Source organism: Terrapene carolina, unplaced genomic scaffold, assembly GCF_002925995.2.
Source record: "Terrapene carolina triunguis isolate 2854851 unplaced genomic scaffold, T_m_triunguis-2.0 Scaffold68, whole genome shotgun sequence".
NCBI classification, from domain to species: domain Eukaryota; kingdom Metazoa; phylum Chordata; order Testudines; family Emydidae; genus Terrapene; species Terrapene triunguis.
Genome location: NW_020664419.1, coordinates 10,076,003 through 10,100,853, shown reverse-complemented (window position 1 = coordinate 10,100,853; position 24,851 = coordinate 10,076,003). Strand labels below are relative to the sequence as shown.

At 44.3% G+C, this 24,851-nt stretch overlaps 1 protein-coding gene across 1 annotated transcript in view; it reads right to left on the bottom strand.

Moving 5' to 3' along the window:
* The window catches only part of CAMK1D (calcium/calmodulin dependent protein kinase ID), a 336,718-nt gene that overhangs the window by 20,537 nt on the left and 291,330 nt on the right, over positions 1–24,851 (bottom strand). The window contains exon 6 of the mRNA XM_026648638.2: positions 15,109–15,184. Coding sequence (XP_026504423.1) covers positions 15,109–15,184 — 76 coding nt within the window. The remainder of the gene's footprint in view (positions 1–15,108; positions 15,185–24,851) is intronic.

The window sequence follows — 24,851 nt, the reverse complement described above, 5'->3', positions numbered from 1 at the left end:
TCATAGCACATGTAGGGGCCATGTGCTTCCATAATGTTCTGTCCTGTGTCAAATCTGGCATGTTACACCTATGAGAGACAGGTGTTTATTGACGCTGTCCGGCCACTGTGTTTGAGGAGGGCTTTTCCATCCTGCATTCATTGGGTCAAAGTTGAAGATGATTATAGCAGAGAAGTTGGTAGGCATTTGGAACAAAAGACCATACCACCTTAGAGAGCACTGGGTATCTGTTTGAGAGTACAGGACCTGTTTAGTTAGAAAACAGATATCTTCATTTGGCTTGAATTTCTACCATTCAATGTTTTCAATCATTCAAAGATGCTTAATCTGAATGATACTGAATGAATCTTTTTAATCTTGACAGTGGGGGCCATGTTTCAGTCCCATCGATCAGGATACTGACCACCAAAGCATTATATATCCGCAGTTTTGTCTCTCTCCTTATCAGGGTGTTCAATTGGCAGAAGACATTCTCGATGAAGCACCCCATTACTGACGCTGCTTTTGCAGTGATGTCTTCAAGTTCTTTCTCGATGAAGCCCATGTTACCAACAACAGAGCCGAGGGAGGTGAAATCACCAACAATCTCGACTGGGAGGTTGCCCACTAAGATGCTAGAGCCTGCAGTGCATTCAGAATGACTGACAGGAAGAATTTTGGTTTTGCCCCCAAATCATTTTCAGGCTGACTTTTGCAGCTGAGCTTTCTGGGGCTTTAAGCACAAAAGTCAGCTTGTGCATTGCTTTGACGACTAGCGCTATGTCACTGGCTTATCATCAAGACGCATGCCTAAAATGCATGTACTTAGTGTCTGTTCAAGCACGTGGCTTATTGCAGAGTTCTGGGGCGGCAATGCAACTCTGTCGAACATCCAACCTAATTCGGAAGAAAGCAGTTCTCTTCCCAGTTACAAGAATGCAGCTTGAGGAGTCATGCAAGAGAAGGAACTTTCTACACAGCTTGTCAGGGAGGACTATGAGTTTCAAGACCAACCAGAGTGACTCCCTGTCAGAGTGGTTGAGGTGGGAGAGGTGTTCATCTGAGCAGCTTCAGTTTTGGTATTGCACTTGTTGCTTCAACCGTACCGCCACATCTCATTGGTAGGCAGTCTAACCTCCTGTGCTAAATGCACTGTACAGAGCAACATCAACCCTGCCAGACTGGGTGGAGCCCACCCCGGGGTTCTCACCTTTTCCCACGGGACCCAGGCCTAGGGTCGGACGGGCTAGCAACTGCTATGAAAGTAATGAATCTGTTTGCCTCAGATCAATGTGATTTATGATATATTAAAAATTAATCTCACAAGTAGGGGTCTTTTATGTATTGAACAGAAAAAGTGTTAACCCTTAATAAGGAAGGCTCAAAGAAGCTGCTCATTAGAAAAATGTCCAGGTTAAAGATGCCAATCATTGGCCTCACTGAAACCCACCTTAAAGATAGAGGGGAAGAAAGAACAGGCAACTATCATCTTACGCAGTCAGGTGCTCAGGGCACGAGAAAGGAAGGAGTGGGTCTCCTCCTTAAACGTCATATATGCAAACTGATCTCTTCGTCTGAACCAATGTCCAGTCACCTACTCAAAGCCCAGCACCAGCGTAAGCGTGGAAGATGGACAATTATTCTTTGCTATGCTCCAACCAACGAAGCTTCTGATGAAGACAAGACAGAGATCTACAGTCAACTCAGCAATCTTCTGTGAACCATCTTGAATGATGACGTCGTCACTCTTCTGGGTGAATTTAAGGCTATTGTTGATAATTTGAGTAAAGCATGGAAAAACATTATTGGGCCTGTTACCCTGGATGGTGAACACTTTTTACAGTTGTGTGTTTTTCATGAGCTTGGCATTATGAACACCTGGTTTCACAGGACGCAAATTCACCCATTTACTTGGCAGAGTAACGACGGCCCAACAAAGAAGATGTTTGATTACATGATAATCTCTTGTAATTGAAAACTATCCATTTGCCACTGAAGAACATAAAGTAGTCTCTGCAAATTTGTCTTAGACTAAAAAGCACAGGCAAAGCAAGGATTGGGTTACCAAAATTTGATTTATCGAACCTAAAAATCGATAGCATTCAAAATCGCTGTGCAGTTGAAATCTTGAACAGGTCTGAGACCCTGCCAGAGTGTACTGATGCTGAACCTGCCTGAAAGGACTTCAGATCCCACACAATCAATGCCACTAGGACCATCACTGGACCCCAAACACAGCGCCCAAGAAGCCCTGGATCTCTGTTAATCACTTAACCATCACTGAAAAGCATTGCATGGCTCATTTGAGAAGTAATGTGTGGTCACATATTGTAAGCTACAAGGTGCTTGTAATAAAGCAATAGATGCTGACTGCAAACCTTTTGTGGAAATCAAAGCCATCACACTTGAGGAAGCTTCTGTGATGCTTTTCGCAGGGAGCCCAGAACGGTAAGCCACTGTATTACCACGCCGCCTCAGCAAGAGAGAGCTTTGCTGGAGCTTACAGGGTGTGACAGCTCCTTGCCAACTGGTTTGTCTGCCTCACCAGCAAACTCCTTGAAACTCTGCCAGTCTGAACCTTGCCTTGCAAGTATCATTCCGTGAACCCCAGGTCCCAAGAGGTGTCTCTCTGCAGTGTCCAGTCCCTCTCACTGGTCATTCACAGAAATTATTAAGTATGCTGCCTCCAAAGAGGCCATGTGCAACCCAGCCTGTCAGAGTAGCTGAGGACCCACACTTTACTTTAATATAACAGCACTGAGATGGTTTATAGTAATACTAAAGAATGCAGATTTAAGTGATACTAAGCAAGAGAAAAAGAGACAGATCTGGTTACAAAAATAACATGCTGTCTAGTAACTGAAACATAACTTTAGCAAGCTACAATCTTGGCCTAAGCAACTTTCTCATTACATCAAGCTACCAGCATCCTCAGCCTTCAAGCCAGAAGGACCCACTGTTCACAGAATCAGAGGGTGTTGCTCCCTTTGTCCCCAAATGACAGATACCAACACGGCTTTTTGCTTTTCCTTATATTTCCCCAAACTCATTATTTTGCCCCCAGGGTCAGGATGACTCCCTGCTCTTCTTCTCCTCCTACGGACTTCCCGTCCTCCTGTTGACTCTTGTGTAAATGGGGCGCCCATTGTTTTGGTTCTACAATGCTTTATTTCATTGGTGACAGGGAGATAGCTGCCTTCCCTCCCGTCTGGAAGAAAACCTGTTTCTCCCTTTGTTTGGTCACACACTTTAAAGCATAATATCAATGACTATTCATAATTCCTCATATAGTGTTAATACATGCACTTCACAATTATATTAATCATCAGTGTGTCACTGGCTTTCATAAAAGACCTTACTTGATACACTTTTATAGTACAATGATATTGTATACAATCAGTTGATTCAAGTGCTTATTCTTTGTAGTTCAGACCCCCTGGGGGTGTCTGGAACCTGATTGTCACAGCTTCTGCCAGAAACAATGTTGCCTCCTAATATAAACACTTGCGCGACCTCACTGAGGAGAAATGTAATTCACTCAGAGTGGTCTACTCCAGTTCTGGCCAGCTAATCAATACAAAAGCGGAGTGCAAGGCATCCAGGAGTGAACTTGAAATGCACCTCCAATTTCTTTGCACCCTGACATTAAGGCTGCTGATGAATTGACCCATTACACACAAAATGATCCTGGTGAATTCACTATCGACAAACTCCACAGCGTTGTAAAGAAGTATAAGGGAAATAAGGAGGCAGGAGTCTGTGGAATTCCTGCAGAATGGTTAAAAAGTGATAGATCAGCTGTTGCTAATGGCTGCACACACTGTTCAATATCATCTGGAGAACAGATTCAGTCCATCCGACTGGCAAAAAGGCATTATTTTCCCGCTTTGGAAACAAAGGCAGCAAATGAGACTACTGCAACTATCACAGCATTACTCTTCTACCCTTCCCAGAGAAAGAATTTGCTTCTGACTTGCTGGCCCAAGCTGCCGATATCTTAAGGAGAAAGAGAAGACCACAACAAGTTGGCTTTACTCCTGCCCATCCCACAATGGAGCAAATCTTGACAGGGCGGCAGCTCATAAAAAAGTGATGAGAATTCAAGCACCCCGGTTACACTTCTCTTTAGGCCCCGATGTGAATTGTTCTTTCACACACCTGTCTGATACAGAACTCGTATAATACTTTCATAAGGTTTTCTTAACCCCCAGGATGATTAACCTAAATAAAGTATTTAATTCAAGAGAGCCAGCCATTGTAAACAGACTAAGGATTTAGCTGAAACATTACTCTGTAGCACCAACAGGAGTGAGAGAAAAAAAATCTGTAAAATATAAAATAGCAGCGTTATTTATAACACAGAGCCAGCTTCCTGCCCTTAAGGTTATTTGAACCCACTTAACACACAGAGTAAAATTATCAATATTTTGTTAACTCTGAAGATTCAGTCTGCTTTACCGATAGATTTTATATACTGGGCCAGATCCTGATCTAAGATACAACAGAATAAATCTGGAGTAACTCCACAGGAATTTGTAGTGTTACTCTGGATTTACTGTGGTATAACTGAGGTTGAAATCTGGCCTTTTATCTTTCAAAGCCGACGTACTCTGCTGCTGACAGGTGTCCCATTTGGGCAAGTGCTCTCATCAAAGGCTGATAAGATGTTTTCACACCAGCCAAGCACTTACATTTAAATCAAGATTGGAAGTGTTTCTAGAAGACATGCTCTAACTCAGCCACAAGTTATTGGGCTCCATGCAGGAATCACTGAGTGAAATTCTATGGCTTGTATTATGCAGGAGGTCAGACTAGATGATCACAACAGTCTGTCTATGCATCTAAACAAGACATAACATGCCACATGCCTGATCAATGAAAACATAAAATAAAAATAATTCAGACAACTGGGATAAAGCTCCATAGTTTATGACTGCTTAAGAATGTTAACGTAACCTACATTATTATGGCAACTATCTACGCTCAGAGCCCACAGTCACAGGGACTGATCATGCCCCATGCCCCCACGATATGGACACGGAGAGGAAGCTATTCATCCTGAATAATACCATTATGGTTATCTTGCCTGTGCAGCTACCTTCAGGTGTAGAGATCTTGATACAAAGGAACCTACCCAGTTTCGCTCTTCAGCAAAGGGTAGTAGTGAAAGCTTTACACACAGAACGGAAACTGGCTAGAATTCTAGCCTCTCTCTCTCTGTGATCTCTACTCTGTAGCCTTTCCATGCCAGAGTGGGAGAGTGCTGCTCACTTTGCAGGCTACACAGTACTGGTAAGCAGTGTAGTTGTAGCCATGTTGGTTCAAGGATATTAGAGAGGCAAGGTGGCTGAGGTAATATCTTTTATTGGACCAACTTCTGTTGTCTCTCTCACCTACAGAAGTTGGTCCAATAAAAGATATTACCTCACCCACCTTGGCGCACTGAGGGTGACATTTTCAAAAGGGCTGAAGAGACTTGGGCACTGAGGAGCCTCAGGCCCACATCCTGAAAGGTGTTTCGCCCACGTTATTGGAATATTGGGACTGAAGAGTGAAGATCTGTAAGGACAGGGAATGACTGGGAGGGAAATATAAACGTACGAATGGCTCATTTGCTACCTGTGGGTTATACCGAATTGTATTTCTGTGCTGCAGAGAGCAGAGCTGCTTATTTAAATAAAATGTACATAACTGTTACATAAAATTATTGATATAAATTTCAACAATTGTATTTTTTTCACTATTTTTATTTATTTAACTTTTTGTTTTAACCAGTCTACAGGGTGGTCGAAATCTCTCTCTCTTTCCTTAGGTGGGCTCTTATCCCGTGATCTAGATAAAAGAGGCTCCATAGCGCTTGGCCCCTCTCCTGCATTTCCCAGTATCCTCCTTAAAAAACAAACAAAAAAGGTCCTGAGGAAATTACAAACCCTGGCTCTTGTGGTCTGCACGCTCCTTCCTGTTCCAGTGAACAGGCATGTGCATGTCCTGTCAGGCGGCTCTAGCAAGAGCAATAACTCATTTAAAGTGTACAGTATACTGATTACTTTGGCCGAGGTACAAGAGCTAAGTTAGGTTTACAGAGGTTTATGGCTGAAAAAATGTTCCGCCTTCAGGTAATTGCAGGGACAGATGGTGGCAGTTAAATACTGCCCTGTGCTAGGGAGCCATACAGAAGCATATGCCCAAGAAAGAGCGCAAGGAGAGATTCTCCCTCAGCAGGACCAGTCCCTTCCAGAGCTCCTTCAGGAGGGCCTGCACTGCACCATCCCCAACAAGAATGTGCTCCACTCTCTGCATATGGTCAGCTCTGCAGACAAGTCCAGAACTAAGAGAGTCATTTCCCCACTCCATTCAGATATTTGCATGTTCCTCTCATCACAGTACAAGAACAAGCTCTTGCTCCAGCTGATTAGCTATTATTAACTATCCCTGATATTAACACTTTTCCAAGGTCTCCTACCATGGGCAATGCAACAGAACATGCTAATAGGTGAACTGGCATAGAGTGAAACTCTGTTAATGCTGAACATAGGGAAGAGCCTGCATGTGTTCAACTGAAACACCCCATAAGTGTTAGGAATAAGTGGGTTCTGCCAACAAACTGAGCCAGATGGTTCAGTACCTCTATCTTGATATATCCGAGATAGCAGCAATTTTCTAGGGAAAGATGATATAGGGTGTGGGCAGGGCAGCCCTGAGAGAGGAACCTCAGGAGAAGCCAAGCATGGAGAGAACGTGTGAGTAGAATTTTATGTCATCTTATTGTTAATCTGTTTAACAGAGCCAGAGCCAGAGCCCAGGAAGGGAGATGAGTCTGGATTTCACACAGAGCATGGACTGGCTTTGCAAGGCAAAATGGGAAAGGACCCTGCTCAGAGTCCCGAAGTCATCCCACATGCAATTTGTGATGGCAGTGAGTTGTAGTGGAATTCCACTTTCTGGGCCAAATTCCAGGGTCCTTACCTAGTTTTTACTTGATCCTTACTTAGCCAAAATCCTTGAGACTTAGATTTGGCCCATTGTGAAGATCCTGTGTGGAAAAAAATGACCTCACTTTCAGAAGGTTTTGCTATATTTCTTTAGTTATGCGAATAGTCGAAATAAAATACACAATCTCTCTCCAGTGGGAAAATCCTAGTTCGCCCTGGGGGAGTTTCAATCAACTGTTAGCTGTCATCATTTTCTTGAGCACTTTAAGGACTATTTAAGGGTCTTGCCACGTCAGAAATAGCAACTGGCTGTTTCTTATGTTTTCTCTGTGCCTACCATTCCCACCCTTCCCCAAATGTACTCCCACCCTGTAACCAAATAATAAAATGGGATGCTAATAAGAGAAAAACGGCCAGACTTGCAAAAGAGAACCATGTTTTCTGATGTTCTAGGGAAAGTGCTGTAGGGGCCTGCTTAATGTACTTATTTCCTTACCAAAGCAAAGCAAAACAAGCTACACAAGTTCCCACTGCATAATGGTTGTGATTCCACTTACAGGAGAGGCTCTACACATCACATGCATATTGCCAGTGTATAGCTTGCAATCAGTGCAGGACGTACCAGGGTAAATCATGCACACTCTTTATTGATATAATAGCACATGTTGAAATCTCTGTGTGAGGGGTGCACAAACCCCACACTAGAGAATAAGGGGTTAAGGAGCAGCAATGGGCCCAGGTGGCCCCGCCCAGCCATACCTGCAAAGTCTGTACAAGCTGGAGACGGGACTTAAAAGGGGAAGCAGAGCAGCTTGGAGGAGAGTAGGCAGTGGAAGGGAGCAGAACTCTGCTCTGAGTTCTGGGGAAGTACTTCCCAGGAGCTCTTGTGGCCTGAGACTTGGGAAAACAGACCTGATCGGACCTACAAAGGAGAGACTTGGGAAGGTCCGAGACGTTATTTGTGATTCTGTAATTTACTCCATGAGCAGAAGGGCAATTTGGGTAGGAAGTGGTCCAGGGGGCAGCTGCATAGCATCCTAATGTGCAGGACATAGCTGCCCACCATTGGGCCCTGGACTGGAGCCCAGGGGAGAGGGTGGACCCAGCCTCCCCTAGCCACTCCCAAAAGACAGGGCATCAACAGAAGTCTTTACTTCAGTAGAGTCCAGCTGGGGAAGACCCTAACTGTTCAAGGGCCCAGACCTGCAAAATGCCCATAATAAGGTGAAAGCCCTGAAGCCCTTGGAGAAGCTGAAGGACAGGACTATAACTGAAAAGGGGTAACCACCTGCTGCACTCATGCCTGTCCCCAAGGCAGCAGTGGGGGTGAATGTTCCCTTTTACACTCTGTAATGGGTAGAGGTAAGGCCTGGGGCAGACAGGTCTGACTTTGAAGCAATGCCCTGCATGGGAAGTTGTCCAAGTGTTACTTATTGTTGGAATATATGTATTTTTCTCATTTTGAGCAGAGACACTCGTTCTGGCTGACACTACCACCTCTGATTGAACTGTACGGCTCTCCAGGGCACAACAATATGGAGAACACTGAGCACATTAACAAGGATAATGAAGCTACCGAAGGACGGATTTTGGATTGTATTTTCCCAGGGTTTAACTCTGGCATCCTGGCCAGTCCCGACATGGGTAACCACATTCTGCTTTCATTAATTCCCCCTGCAGTGTCGAATGGATGTTGTTGCTCATTTCCTCTCCTAAGCTATTGGGTAGCGACGCTTGGTACTGCTAAACCTGCCACAATTCTCCCTGTGGGGGGCTTTGTCTCAGTGGTAGTGGGAATTATTTCCTGTATATCAGGCTGTTACATTTTGTACTGTACTTTGGGAAAATTTCAAGATAAAGTGTTATATAATGTTTATTAGTATCATTTCATGCACATCTACATCGAAGTAAAAACCAACCCAACAACAGGGATGGCACAGTCTTTGGGAAGGGGACTGCCTTCTACAGATCACTGTTGCTTAACAAATAATAATAGTAAAACAGTAACGATGCTACTCTATCAATGATTTGTTAAATATAAATAATCAGAGGCTCAAGCAGAACGTGCTGCAGCCCATGACTCTTTTCAACTTTATAATGCAATTTTCTATTTTTTGCTTCCATTAACTTAATCTTCGCCACGTACAGGAATCTGAGGGACCAGAATTTTATCCACCTGGCATTCATGAGCTTGTCCATGTAGGTCCAAACCCATGGGATAGGAATTTGATAAAGTCTCTCACTCTTTTTTCTAGTAAACTGAACACATACCAAAACTGCCTTGTCGCCAGTGGGAAACGGAGCCCAACAATGAAGCTATTTCAAACTGGAAAATGTTACAACTGGAATAACAGGAAGTTTCAAGCTGCTAAAATTAGTTCTTGTGAGTAATGACTTTTTATATAAAATGAGTTTTTGATAAAATAAAACTCCATTGCTGCAGATGCTGAAATCTGGATGTGATTTTTAAAAAAGCATTAGTGGCTGGCACTGAAAGAAGGGAAGTATTTCCTAAGACATCTTCACGTATCAGGGTTACATTTTTCTGTGTGCTTATGATCTATTATATAGCCAAATATCATCAAAAATAGCAGTGCATAAGAAATAGCTTGTTTTCTCAATGTCATTAGCTCAAGACTATCCTGGGAGAGTGTGTGTTTCTGTTTGGATGTAGTTAAAGCACTAACAGTAACAATATTTTAAAAACATTTATGCCCTGCTTCTGAATTGGGTTCCCCTAAACTGCCATCTTTTTAAATACAACAACAGTGACATGCTAAGCGGAAGTAAGCTCTGGTAAATATTTTCTGTTCTGCACAGAAATTACTTTGAATCTGACCCCCCCTCAACACACACAATGATTGGAACTAACAGCCTGGTTTGTTAAGCAGGTATTGGCTTCACCTTCACCCACTGGAACTTTTTAGCCAGTCTAGATACAGTAGCATTCTCTGCCTAGTTGAGAGAGTTATTTTGGAAGTGTTAGCGAATAATACAAGTATAAAGTCAAATGCAGTCACTCATCTCAGGCCAATTATCATCTTACCTGAAGATCCTAAACTGGTCACTCTCTCTTCATCCAATCTAGGCACTAATACTGTTTCCATCAATGTGGTATCAAAAAGCCTGCAGGGCTATTTACTATGAAGACTGGGAGGGAATCCCATTCTCTTTTTCACCGAACATGTACCATTGGCTAAGTCCATCACAGGGGCTTCCACTTTCTTTCAAAGCATCAGGTATTGGGTATTACTGGAGATGGGATGTCGGAGTAATGGTGTGGCAAATCATTGTTATTATTAAACTTTTTAATGTATAGAGTAAAATTATATTTCTATTAGATATCTAATCCAGAAGCCTTAAAATTCCACCTCTTCTTATAGGACCTCATTGTTATTCAATGGATTTCACCCTGCTGGGCAGGAAATTCCCGATAGGGTAGGTGGAATTTTAAGACTTCAGAGCAGTATGTGTATCTTTTTTGAAAAACACAAGCACAAATTGATTTTGAAAACAAATAGGAGATACTGTTGCATTGATGCCAGGAGAAAACAGTTTCACTGGTGTGAAAACAGTGTAAACTGGTAACATTGCTTGAGCCACGTCTCAAGGGTAGGACTGAAACCTTTCAACTGATAGTTACACACAGATCGCTGGGAGGACGTATTTCTTAACCAAGTGCTGGGGGAGTACACTGTTGATCATCTTCATGAGCTCAGCTCCTGCCTTCAGACACAGCTAATTATAAAACAGGGATATTAGGGAGTGTAAAAGCAACTAGTGAAACAGCAGCAAAAAGCATTGGGTTGCATGTGCCATGGCTGAATGGAGCTGAGGACATGGATAGAACATGGACTAATTTTATCTCTGCATAACCAGGCAGCACTAGCCAGGCCTGCTTGTGTGTAGCCGTATCAACACAAGTATTTCTATGGTAAAAACTTTACACTGAACTGTAACCGGGAAAGAGAAGCTAGTAGTGGCCAAGCCTCTGGCCTGCTGTTCTCTACCATCTAGCCTCTGAGCCAGGCTGAAGTACCATGCTTAGCGTAGGCAGGACTGAGGACTTGACTTAGAAATGGACAGAAAAACCTTGCTATTGCTAACCTAAGATTCAAAGCTTCAGGAAAACACATGAGAAGGAGTGCTTCACTCAGCAACGTGCCTTGGGCCCTGCAGCCCCATATTTGCAGCTGTTAGATGGCAGGTCTTGAGGGCAGTGAACACCACTCCTTTTTAAAGGAGTACTAGAGTCCCCAGGGATCTCTGAATTATATAATATTAGGGCTGTTGCTTAATGGCAGTTAACTCACACAATTAACTCAAAAAAATTAATCACAATTTAAAAAATTTAGCGCGATTAATCGCAATTTTAATCTCACTGTTAAGCAATAGAATACCAATTGAAATTTATTTTCAAATATCTTTATTTCAATTACAACACAGAATACAAAGTGTATAGTGCTCACTTTATCATTTTACAGTGCAAATATTTGTAATAAAAATAATAATGTAAACAAAATAAATAGTATTTTTCAATTCACCTCAGACAAGTACTGTAGTGAAATCTCTTTATCGTGAAAATGCAACTTACAAGCGTAGATTTTTTGTGCGACATAACTGCACTCAAAAACAAAACAATGTAAAACTTTAGCACCTACAAGTCCACTCAGTCCTACTGCTTGTTCAGCCAATCGCTAAGACAAACAAGTTTGTTTACAGTTATGGGAGATAATGTGCTTGCTTCTCATTTACAATGTCACCAGAAAGTGAGAACAGGTATTCGCAAGGCACTTTTGTAGCTGGCATTGCAAGGTAATTATGTGCCAGATATGCTAAACATTCATATGCCCCTTCATGCTTCGACCACCATTCCAGAGGACATATTCCATGCTGATGACTCTCGTTAAAAAACAATGTGTTAATTAAATTTTTGACTGAACTCCTTGGGGGAGAATGGTATGTCTCCTGCTGTTTTACCTGCATTCTGCCATACATTTCATGTTATAGCTGTCTCGGATGATGACACAGCACATGTTTTTCATTTTAAGAACACTTTCACTGCAGATTTGACAAAACACAAAAAAGGTACCAATGTGAGATTTCTAAAGATAGCTACAGCACTGGACCCAAGGTTTAAGAATCTGAAGTGCCTTCCAAAATCTCAGAGGGATGAGGTGTGGAGCATGCTTTCAGAAGTCTTAAAAGAGCAACACTCCGATGCAGACACTACAGAACACGAACCACCAAAAAATAAAATCAACCTTCTGCTGGTGGCATCTGACTCAGATGAGAGAAAGTGAACATGTGTCGGTCCGCACTACTTTGGATCGTTATCGAGCAGAACCCATCATCAGTAGGGCCCTATCAAATGCACGGCCATGAAAAATGCGTCATGGACCGTGAAATCTGGTCTCCCCCTATGAAATCTGGTCTTTTAGGTGCTTTTACCCTATATTATACAGATTTCATGGGGGAGACCAGTGTTTCTCAAATTGGGGGTCCTGCCCAAGAGGGAGTTGCAGGGTGGTCACAAGGTTATTTTAGGGGGGGTCGCGGTATTGCCACCCTTACTTCTGCGCTGCCTTCAGAGCTTGGTGGCCGGAGAGTGGCGACTGTTGGCCGGATGTCCAGCTCTGAAGGCAGCGCCCCGCCAGCAGCAGCACAGAAATAAGGGTGGCAATACCATACCATGTCACCCCTCCTTCTGTGCTGCTGCCTTCAGAGCTGGGTGGCCGGAGAGTGGCAGCTGCTGACTGAGGGCCCAGCTCTGCAGGCAGCAGCGCAGAAATAAGGTTGGCAATACCATACCATGCTCCCAACCAGCAGCCGCCACTCTCCAGCTCCCCAGCTCTGGAGGCAGCGCCGCTGCCAGCAGCAGCGCAGAAGTAAGGGTAACAGTACCACAACCCCCCCCCCATAATAATCTTTCAACCTCCCCACAGCTCCTTTTGTGACAGGACCCCTATAATTACAACACCATGAGATTTCAGATTTAAATAGCTGAAATAATGAAATTTACTATTTTTAAAAGCCTATGACCATGAAATTGATCAAAATGGACCGTGAATTTGGTAGGGCCCTAATCATCAGCATGGACGTATGTCCTCTGGAATGGTGGTTGAAGCATAAAGGGACATATGAATCTTTAGCGGATCTTGCACGTAAATATCTTGCAACCCTGGCTACAACAGTGCCATGTGAAAGCCTGTTCTCACTTTCAGGTGACATTGTAAACAAGAAGTAGGCAGCATTATCTCCTGCAAATGTAAACAGATTTGTTTGTGTGAGTGATTGGCTGAACAAGAAGTAGGACTGAGTGGACTTGCAGGCTCTAAAATTTTACATTGTTTTATTTTTGAATAACCGACAGCAGGTTTTTTTTGTACATAATTCTACATTTGTAAGTTCAACTTCCATGATAAAGAGATTGCACTACGGTACTTGTATGTGGTGAATTGAAAAATACTATTTCTTTTGTTTTTTACAGCGCAAATATTTGTAATAAAAAATAAATATAAAGTGAGCACTGTACACTTTGTATTCTGTGTTGTAATTGAAATCAATATATTAGAAAATGTAGAAAACATCCAAAATATTTAAATAAATGGTATTCTATTATTTTTTAACAGTGCGATTAATTGTGATTAATTTTTTTAATCGCTTGACAGCCCTATTTAATATATGTCCATCCTGCCCCAGAATAGGTCTGCTCCTTCAGTGCTCCTGAGACTGCACAAGGCAGGATTTGGCTCTAAGGATTTAGCAGTGCCAATAGCTTTGATTCTCTCTGCAAAATTCTTTTGCCTCCTTCTGTTGTTAAAACTTGCTCTGAGGCAAATCCAGCAGTCGGTGACGTTTTCAGAGGAGAACATTGCAGACACTCAAGCAGAACAGCGAACGAGTCAGAAATCTGACAGTATTCAGGATTGTGGTGTTGTTAAAGAAAAACCGTGCAATATACTTAAAAAAAGAAGAAGTAAACAACCATTTGGGTGGCACTGGGGAAAACAAGTCATAAAATTTATACTCAGGACTAAAAGAAAATGCAGTTGACAGACAAACAATATGCACTGTGCAGCAATGGATAATGCAGCAGTTAAATGGCGTGTAGACAAAAACAGCTGTGCTGCATTATGCAAAAGTTATTCATGTTGACAAGCCATCCAATGTTTACACAAAGGGAAAAGGAACAAAGTAGGAACAATTTGATGCTGTGGCACTTCAGTCGCTTTTGCTGCAGACTTGTTTGACTGTGACATTTGTATAAAATGAAAAAATATCATCACTGGAAATATAAGCATCAACAGGTCTAACTTGGCTTCTGTTATATTTAGTAGCAACAGGGCTGTTCCCTGCTTCAGTGTACAAAGAGAACAAGTTTGTCATGTTAGCTCTGCCCTGGCTGGCCTATCTGAGCCAGCCTATTGCAGCAGCCTAAACATGTTTCAAGGAACCACACATGGTACAAATGCCAATTGATGTAAAGAATCTAATGCTGCAGACAACATACACAATTCCTATCTAACCCACATACACACACAGGGAGCTGGGCCCAGAATGCTGACATTTATAATTCGGCATTCCTCACTTGAGCTGAAGGGAATCTCCCATAGACATCATAAGCAGCAGGTGCCTTCTCTTCCCTGTAGGCCAACCACTAGAGGTTGACCTCACACGTTCATACACACACACAGCAGGTTTCAGCTGCTGCCCATTGATCCCCAGCACTGTTATAGGCACAGCTACCTAGACAGCAGGAATGTACCACTGCATCACCATGTCCCTGTGCCCAGGGGTTCCCAGACTCTTTCCGTCTTGACTCCCATATCCTTTCACTTTCTGGCCACATCACAAATCATCTTTGAAAATGTGCTACTGTAACTCCCTGGTGAGTGTGTTACAGGTCCCCCCGTGCCTGATCAGCAGAGTATGTGAGTCAGTTACAGTGCCACCTAAAGAGCCTTAGCTCTTCAGCTCAAGCTGTAACTGCTCTCACTTTTAGCTCTGGAGGCCTGTGGTTCAGTCCCTAGTGTGGGGGCCAACATGGCAGCTTTCACATCAGATGGGGCTTGTCCAGGATTCCAACTGCTGTGGGCTCAGACAATTGGGATGAGATTCCCTTGATCAGAGGAAGAATATACACAGGTGAGTATGTGCTACAGATCCGATAGTTATAAAATTAACAGATACTTACAAAATGTATGCAATTACCCCAATAGACCAACAATCCACCGCTTTGCTGTAGGGTTTCTGGGCCAGCACTTCAGGAGCTGGAAAAAAAAAAAAAAGTCATACAGCTAAATGTAATAAGACCAAAAACTGTGCGTGTTGCCAACATGTAGGACTCCACGGTCATTCATGGTACCTAGAATCCCTTGGCCAACATAAGAACATCTGTACTGGGTCAGACCAAAGGTCCATTTAGCCCAGTATTCTGTCTTCCGACAGTGGCCAATGCCAGGTGCTTCAGAGCGAATGAACAGAACAGGAGACGATCAAGTGATCCATCCCCTGTCATCCACTCCCTGCTTCTGGCAAACAGAAGCTAGAGACATTCAGAGCATGGGGTTGCATCCCTGACAATCTTTGCTAATAGCCATTGATGGACCTATCCTCCATGAACATATCTAGTTCTTTTTTTAACCCTGTTATAGTCTTGGCCTTCACAACATCCCCAGGCCCAATTCTGTGTAATGCTCACTATTTATTTTGGGAGCTGAGACTATCTCGACTTGTTCCCTACCTCCCAAACTCAGGTCTCATATTAGCAGGCCAAACCAGAAAGTTTTAAAGTGTATTTATTGAAAGAAAACTGTGAATCCGAATGCAGAGTTAGCTCATCATCTTCCGATGGAGATTAGAGGACTGAAAACAAAAACAAACACATAAAAAAAATATAAAAAAAGACAGTCAGGCCACAGGATCATCAGCTTCCCGTCAAAAGAACTTTTGGTAATGTGAAGAAAAACAAGACAGTGTTGCACAATTGCTCAAATGTACATTTATAAGTTGCCAGCTCTGCGGCATTGTGCTATCAAATGGAAGATTTCAGGAAGCAACTCAAATCGAGGGCCATGTGTCACCGAGCTGATATGCTAAATCTCCAGGAGAGGGATGAGAGCTAGACAGCTGTCACCATACCTCCTACAGCCTGACTAATGAAGCATCACAGTTGTCAGAGTCAGAGGGAGCCACTTGCCCTTCTGTCTCAAGGAGCAAAGAGACCACAATAACGGAGAGAAACTAAAAGAGCTAGGAATTAGAGCACACACAAAAGAACTGAGCCTTATTTGCATTTAAAACTGTTAGCTACTATATCTCGAGTTCCTGTGGAAGATGGAGGTTGAACATTTATTCAAATGCTTGTGGGTTGTTTTTTTTAAATCACTGAAACTTAAAAAGGCACATTTACTACATGAAAGTCTGGAGAATTATGTCTATGCTGGTAGCTTTCATTTGCAAATGCTTAACACTGAATTTTAAACCCCATGACCTTAATCTTTTTCATGTAAAGAAGCTTTTGAATTTTCAAAACAAAATGCCCATAGTAATGCAAAAATCATTGCTCATGATATTTATAAAGTTGACCTGCGGTGTTGGGTTTAAAAGCACAGGGTTTTCTCATGAGTACTGAGAAGTTTAAGGCCAGGTTCTGCCATAACTATTCATGTTGAGTAGTACTTTACTCTGCAGTTAATCCCACTGAAGACAATGAGGCTACTCCAAAAGAAAGGGGCCACTTAACGTGGGCAAGCAAATCACAGTCTGGCCACTTGCAGTACACAATGCAGTACATTTACAGAGTGCCCACATAAAGATTTCCTGCTGCAGAGAGCGAACAGTCTAAATAAAACAAGGCAAAGGAACCCAGGAGAAAATTTCTGGAGGAGGAGGGAGTGGAAGTTATTCATGACGAGGAGTTGCTTGGAGGAGAGTGTACAAGGAGGGATTTAAGAAGGTCAAGGAACTTGGCTTCAAGCCTTCTCTCATACTGCACCCTATATAAGATACCGCCTCCTTGCTCTCATCTGCCAAGAGTAGGCTTAGGAGATGTAAGGAGTGATGACTGGGAGGAGTCTAGGGGGAAATGGGAACAGAGAGATGGCTGGAAGTGAGGTTATGAAGAGCCTTGTAGGTTAGGATGAATTAAGTTTCACATAGCCCTGTGATGTACGGCAAATATTATGCCCACTTTAGAGATGGAGGAAGAACAGCCTACCAGACTTTGTTATTTACCAGACAAAATAACAAATGATAACACTTCTGTTCAAATATAGGATTAACGGTATGTTAGCACGTATGCTGGGCAACGCTTTGCATCTTCAAACACAAACACTACTGAACCCTCAGGCATGCCTGTGAGGTAGGCCAGTGTTCTCATCCCCATTTTACAGAGGGGGAAACTAGACCCAGAGAAGTTAAGGGACTTGCCCTGTGCCCTAGAGCGAGTCAGTTTCAGAGCTAGGATTAGAACTCAGAGGTTCCTGGTGCCCAATCCTGCGCACTGAGAACATATGCCTCAATGTTTTTCAGAGTGGAATATATGAATAATGGACTTGCTCCTTCTCCTATTGAAATCAGTGACAAAGCAGCCATTGACTTTAATGGGAGCAGGCTCTGGCACATTAACAGTCATTGCAGGCTCCGATCCTGCCATTGACTCTGCATGGGTGGATCCTGAACTTCAGTGGAACTCCATGTTCCACCTACATAGTTCCCTTTGCAGGACTGGGGCCATAGTCCTTTCCTCAGTTTGCACCACTCACACCTCTCAGAAGCCGGCCAAGTACCGTACTTCTCCTTTTAGGCTCCTCTCTGCACTGCGGGCCCAATCTGGCTAGAGCCTCCTGCAACATGATGCTAAGCACATCACACGATCATGCCGTAGGTGAGCATGACTGCAGTACTTCGTCTGCATCTTTTTCGGGATGGTGGTTTCTAAAACAGAAGGGCAGAGACTCTAAAAGAGTTTTCTGAACGCTAAAGTAGCATGGCTATAGGTTTTTGTTCCAAAGGGCAATAACCCAACAATTAAGGTAGGGGCATGTGAAGAAAACAAGGCAAGAACAATGGCCCGATCTGCTTTTGACACATATCAACAGGACTTCCGCACATGCATCTGAGGACAGGATTTGTGATAATAGCAGTGGTGGACACATATTTTATCTATGGCTCTTATATGGCCTTCATTACCCTACACACCTGCGGGCCACTTCCGGCCCGTCAGACGTTTTTATCCGGCCCTCGAGCTCCCGCCGGGGAGCGGGGTCGGGGACTTGCCCCGCTCTGCCCGCCTGGCGCTCCCCAGCCCCCAACTCACAATTCCAGCATCTTTCAGCACACACAAAGTCATACTGCCCAGGCACGAATTCACCGCACTGTTTCCAGGATCAGAACCTCACCCCTATCTGGCAGCCCCTCCCTACGCAGCAGCATGCCCAGTCCCTTCCCGGTCTCCTACGGCTCCACCCTCGTCCCAGCTAGGGTGCCTCTGCCCATGGTGGTGCCTGGTACAGCCACCTTGGTGCCTCTGCCGACATGGCCCCTAGGAGTCCCCGGTACAGCCCCTGTAGAGACACCCCGCCCGGCACCACACCCCAGGAGTTTCCCCTACCCCCACCTCGGTAACATCCCTTATAGAGTCACCCCTCCTCCGCTACACCCCATAGAGTCCCCCTCCCCTGCAAGGCATTCCTGGCCCACCATACAATTTCCATAGCCAGTTGCAGCCCTCAGGCCAAAAAGTTTGCTCACCCCTGTTCTACACTGTCTGTAATGTATTTATCCTCGCAATATCCCCATGAGTAGAGAACTGAAGAACAGAGACACAACGTGACTAGTCCAAGTCACACAGGAAGGCCATGGCAGGGCAAAGAATTAAACCCAAGTCTTCCAAGACCCAGACTAGTGCCCCAACCAGTGGGCCAACCTTCCTCCCCAGGCCAGGCCAGGCCAGGCCAGGTCAGACCAAACCTCATAATGATCAATATGCTGGGGGAGAAACACTTAGGGGAATGGAATTCTAAAGGAAACTGATGTGATAAGTGATCTGAAGAACCAAGTCAGAGAGAGCTGTGAGAACCAGTTGCTCATGTTGCTCCGATGGGCGAAAGCAAGAACTGTGATTAATATAGAGGCCGTTGGTGCTATGCAGTAATACAAGACAGATGGCTGTGGAGAAACGGAGACAGAAAATGGAGGTAGGGAGAGTGAAATTAACAAGTGGGGAAGAATTCACTCCTTTCTTTCTGTAGGTCTAATTCATTAAAACATATGTGATGAGTTACGCCGTGGCAAAAAGCCCCACTCACTTCTGCCAAGGACTCGGAGGAGCTGCTATTTTCTAAAGGTTTACAAACTGATGCGAATTAGGGGTTTTCAACTTAAATTTCCATGAAGCCCAGGGCTGTGTGCTGGCACCAGGAAGCAGCAGGCTGGACTGCAGCTTCCAACACCACACCCCACTCTGGATTCCCCAGGAGTCATTAAGGACACTAGGCTGCCCCAGCAGTGGTGGGAAGAGCTTAAAGTTCCAGCTCCTAGAGCATTCCTCACTCTTCCAGCAGCAGAATTCGGAGCAGGGGGCCATGTAATGTATATACTACACACCAGCCACAAGGAGATGCAATCGGAACCCCAAACATACCTTTAGGACTGTTTTTATTTACACCTGCTGTCTGACGAACTGTCTGTTCTCCTCTCATCCCTCTGTCTCCCATGTTCAATTTGCTACCAGATCACACATTCCCCTGCCAGTTTCTCGTCTTCTCTTCCACTTTCCTCGCCTACCCTTTCTGTCATCCTCCTCCGTTCTTCTTTCCCTTTAGCTCCTCCTCCACTACTCATACTTACCCCTTCTACACTTCTCCCTCCACCAAGCAAAAAAACCCCAAGCAAAAAGTCAGCCTTAATCATAATCCGATTCATCCTATAAAATAAAACATCTATTTAAAGAAAATGCCACCAAGATGTGGGCCTAGCCACCAAAGCGAACTCATGATCCTTGCCTGCCTCTTCCCCTCCCTGCTCTCTTGGTGCAGGGCTTCATTTCTCTTGTCTCCAGTAATATTTTAAGCTCTTTGGGGCAGAGACTTATTATCTATATTCATAGATTCACAACTCTTAAGACCAGAAGTGGCCATCTAATTTGACCTCTTCTCATAACACAGGTCAAACAACCTCACCCAATAATTTCTGCACTTCCGTTTCAGTGATAATATATCTTTTAGAAAGATATCCAGTCTTGATGTAAAGAATGCAAGTGATAGAGAATTCACCCATGCCCCTAGGTATTGCAGTGATGCCTAAGAGCCACACAATCATTGACTAAGCCCCATTGTGGTAGGCACTGTACAAACACAGAACTAAGAGATGGTCCCTGCTCCAAAGAGCTTACAATCTAAATATCTTTCTTTATATGCCCGTGAAGTGCCTAATATAGTTTCAGATGCTATAAAATAATACTAAGCATTTATGAGCATCTGTGTTTGGACTAAAATGACCAATCAAAAATGTTAAAGGCAAAAAATAGGACCTTATATCACACAGAGCTCTTCACTTCTGGGTCATCATGTTTCAAATCCAGCCAATGTCAGCAGTGACTGCATTACTGCCCTCTCAAGGTGGTTTGGTGGGCAGCTGTGAAATGAGCTAGTGGTCTCATTTAATTTGTAAGCAGACAAACGTATATAGCCCCAAAAGCACCACTAGAAATGATGCCCACTGAGACTGCAGTTGGCAATCTCTGGAGAGACACTAAAGGAGTGAATAATCTGAGATCAAGATCAACCTTTCCCCCCCTCTAAGTAGTCAAGATTAAGGCATTTGAGGGAAGATAGCACTACCTCTGTTCGTTCTTCAGATAATCAGAACCCTTGGCTTCCCAGTCTCGGCTATTGGGCGTTTTTCACAATTTCGTTTAAAAAAAAATCTAGAAAGAAAAATGGAAGGCTTGCTCTGAAAAGAGGTTTTTAGAAAAGGAATCGGAAAAGTTGCTGGTTTCAGCCCTTCAAAGTGAGTGATCACCCGAGGGCTGAATGTGGCCTTCATTTACTCCCATAATTGTATCTCCTGCTGGCAGCTTTTGCCATCTCACAAGAACAAAGTATAATGCTATTTTTCCTGTTACACGTGATTTCAGGTAAACTGTCAGGAAATGCCACCCTTATATGTGGGGCAGGTTGTGATGTAGCTACACCAGCGCCAATTTCCCTAAAGTAGGGGAAACCAAGGGGAGTTATGATACACTTCTCTACCCAGAAAGATAATGGAGCAAATAATTAAGCAATCAATTTGCAAATGCCTAGAAGAAGATGAGGTGATAAGTCACAGTCAGTATGGATTTGTCAAGAACAAATCATGTCAAACCAACCTAATAGCTTTCTTTGACAAGGTAACAAGTCTTGTGTATAGGGGGGAAGCGGTAGATGTGGTATATGTTGACTTTAGTAAGGATTTTGATATTCTCTCACATATGACCTTCTCATAAACAAATTAGGGAAATACAACCTAGATGGAGCTACTATAAGGTGAGTGCATAACTGGTTGGAAAACCGTTCCCAGAGAGTAGTTATCAGTTGTTCACAGTCAAGCTGGAAGGGCATATCGAGTGGGGTCCTGCAGGGATCAATTCTGGGTCCAGTTCTGTTCAATATCTTCATCAATGATTTAGCTAGTGGCATAGACAGGGCCGGCTCCAGGCACCAGCTTAACAAGCAGGTGCTTGGGACAGCCAAGGGAGAGGGGCGGCACCTGTGGCAATTCGGGGGCGGCAGGTCCCTCACTCCCTCTAGGAGCGAACGACCTGCCGCTGAACTGCCACCGCCGATCGCGGCTTTTTTTTTTCCCCCCCAATTGCCGCCGCCGATCGCGGCTTTTATTTTTTTTTGCTTGGGGCGGCAGAAATGCTGGAGCCGGCCCTGGGCATAGAGAACACTTATAAAGTTTGTGGACAATACCAAGCTGGAAGGGGTTGCAGGTGCTTTGTAGGATAAGATTAAAATTCAAAATCATCTGGACAAACCTGAAAAATGGTCTGAAGTAAATAGGATGAAATTCAATAAGGACAAATGCAAAGTACTCCACTTAGGAAGGAACCATAGGTTTAACACATACAAAATAGGAAATGACTGCCTAGGAAGGAGTACTGCAGAAAGGGATCTGGGGGTCATAGTTAAGGCTAGTCATGGAGGTCACAGAAGTCACGGAGGTCTTGGATTCCATGACTTCCAAAGACCTCTGTGACTTCAGCCAGCCTGGCTGAGAGCTGCAGGGATCCCTGCCGCCGCCGGCAGCAGGCGGACCTCCCGCAGCTCCCGGCCACCATAGGTGGCAAGGGGGAGCCCCGCTGCTCCCGGCCCCCGCAGGCAGCAGGGTGATCTCTGCAGCTCCTGCTGCCACGGGTGGCAGGGGGGACCCCCAACACTCCCCGCCACTACGGGTAGCAGGAGGGATCCCTGCAGCTCCCTGCCACCACGGGTGGCAGCAGAGATCCCCGCAGTTCCCTGCTGCTGTGGGCGGCAACAGGGATCCCCGGAGCTCCCGGCCTCCCTGGCGGCGGGGGAACCCCCAGAGTTTGGAGCCTACAGTGGAGGGAGACCCTGGAGCTCCCAGCCCAACCACAGCTGCCAGGCTTCTCATTTTATCATGGATATTTTTAGTAAAAGTCAGGGACAGGTCACGGGCCTCTGTGAATTTTTCATTATTGCCCGTGACGTGTCTGTGACTTTTACTACAAATATCTGAGACAAAGTCTTAGCCTTAATCATAATGGATCATAAGCTAAATATGAGTGAACAGTGTAACACTATTGCAAAAAAGGCAAACATCGTTCTGGGATGTATTAGCAGGAGTGTTGTAAGCAAGACACGAGAAGTAATTCTTCCGCTCTACTCTGCACTGGAGTATTGTGTCGAGTTCTGGGCACCACATTTCAGGAAGGATGTGGACAAATTGGAGAGAGTCCAGAGAAGAGCAACAAAAATTATTAAAGGTCAAGAAAACATGATCTATGAGGGAAGACTGAAAAAACTGGGTTTGTTGTCTGGAGAAGAGAAGACTGAGAGGGGACATGATAACAGTTTTCAAGTACATAAAAGGTTGTTACAAGGAGGAGGGGGAAATTGTTCTCCTTAACCTGTGAGGATAAGACAAGAAGCAATGGGCTTAAATTGCAGCAAGGAAGGTTTAGGTTGGACATTAGGGAAAACTTCCTGTCAGGGTGGTTAAGCACTGGAATAAATTGCCTAGGGAGGTTGTAGAATCTCCATCGTTGGAGATGTTTAAGAGCAGGTTGGACAAACACCTGTCTGGGATGGTCTAGATAATACTTAGTCCTGCCATGAGTGCAGGGGACTGGACTAGATGACCCCTTCAGGTCCCTTCTGGTCCTGCAGATTCTATGATAGCCTACAAATATAGGAAAGGTATGAACTTCAAGCATGGAGAGGAAATATTTATCATGATACACAGGAAGTGGTACAACAAAGATCTATGGGATGAGACTTAAAGGGAAAGCCTGCATTAACTACACCTCTACCTCGATATAACGCTGTCCTCGGGAGCCAAAAAATCGTACCGCGTTATCGGTGAAACCGCATTATATCGAACTTGCTTTGATCCACCTGAGTGCGCAGCCCCGCCCCCCCGGAGCACTGCTTTACCGCATTATATCCAAATTTGTGTTATATCAGGTCGCGTTATATTGGGGTAGAGGTGTATCAGGAAATACTGCTTGACAGTGAGACGTATTAGGCTGTGGAATAAGTCTCCCCAGCAAAGGGAATTGGCATAAACCCCACTGCTTGGGACTTATAAAGCCACAAACACTAGAAAGTCCACTGTAGGCAATGAAACTGTATTGGCAGGCAGATGCGCTGGGTGTATTTAGGGTAAATACAGCCCTTAACTTTGCAGCCATGAAGGGCCTCAATATAACAGACCTGGTATGGTTCTGCAGTACAAGGGAGGCGGCTGGATTCCAAGAGATGCCACTGGGGGGGAGGACAGGGCATTGGTTGGCCTAGGGAGAGTCAGGGCTGGAGAACATCTCACTGCATGAATCCTCCTTTATAGTAGGGGTATGCAAGACTGCTTCAGCCACGACAGCAAAGCAGGATTCACAGAGCAGCTCTGCAGCAGGTCCATAGATCTTGTGAGGAGGATGCCTCCTTCGTCCACCTGCCCATAGATCCCCCCAGCATCCAGGTCACTTGCTTGAGCTGGGTGTTGCCCCTTAGAGTGGCTCACTGAGCAGAACAGTATTTGTAAAGAATGATTGCAGTCTACAGTACAGGAAAGGTGTGAACTCCAAGCGGGGAGAGGAAATATGTGGTACACAGGGAGAGGTAGAACACATATTTAAGGGATGGTTCTTTCCTATCTGTTGTTACAAAGATAACTTAAAGTGGCCAAGCTGGAATTTACACAGCTTCAGCCATGATAACATACAAACAATCCCTATTTTCTGAACGTTAATGCAATGGGGGTGCCGGAACATTGCCCTGCAATTGGCTACAGTCTCTGAGGAAGGTCTGACAAATGCTGTACTCATGCTTTATTTTTGCTTTATTACTCATGTTACTGCCTAAACAACTCCTTGTGTTGTTACTTGCTAATAAGGATATTCCAAAAGACTTACTGTTATTTTCCACCATTTGGCTCAAAGTGATACCAAGTAACTCAAAAGCAAACATGAAAATCTATTAATTACTTTCGTGCCTTGGCCTGGTGTCCTATCCAAGGCTATAATAAAATTACAGCTTTGACATAGCTGAGATCTCTGCTGGATTTCTGGCAAATCAGAAAAGTGGTGAAATGGCCTTTCAGGAATGCAAGACAAAGACCCAAAATGAAGGGGGGAAAAAACAGATACCCAGGGTCCCAGCTCCATGCTCCTCACTGAGAGCCCGGATGGGAACCCAGCTGCCCCCTTCGGCT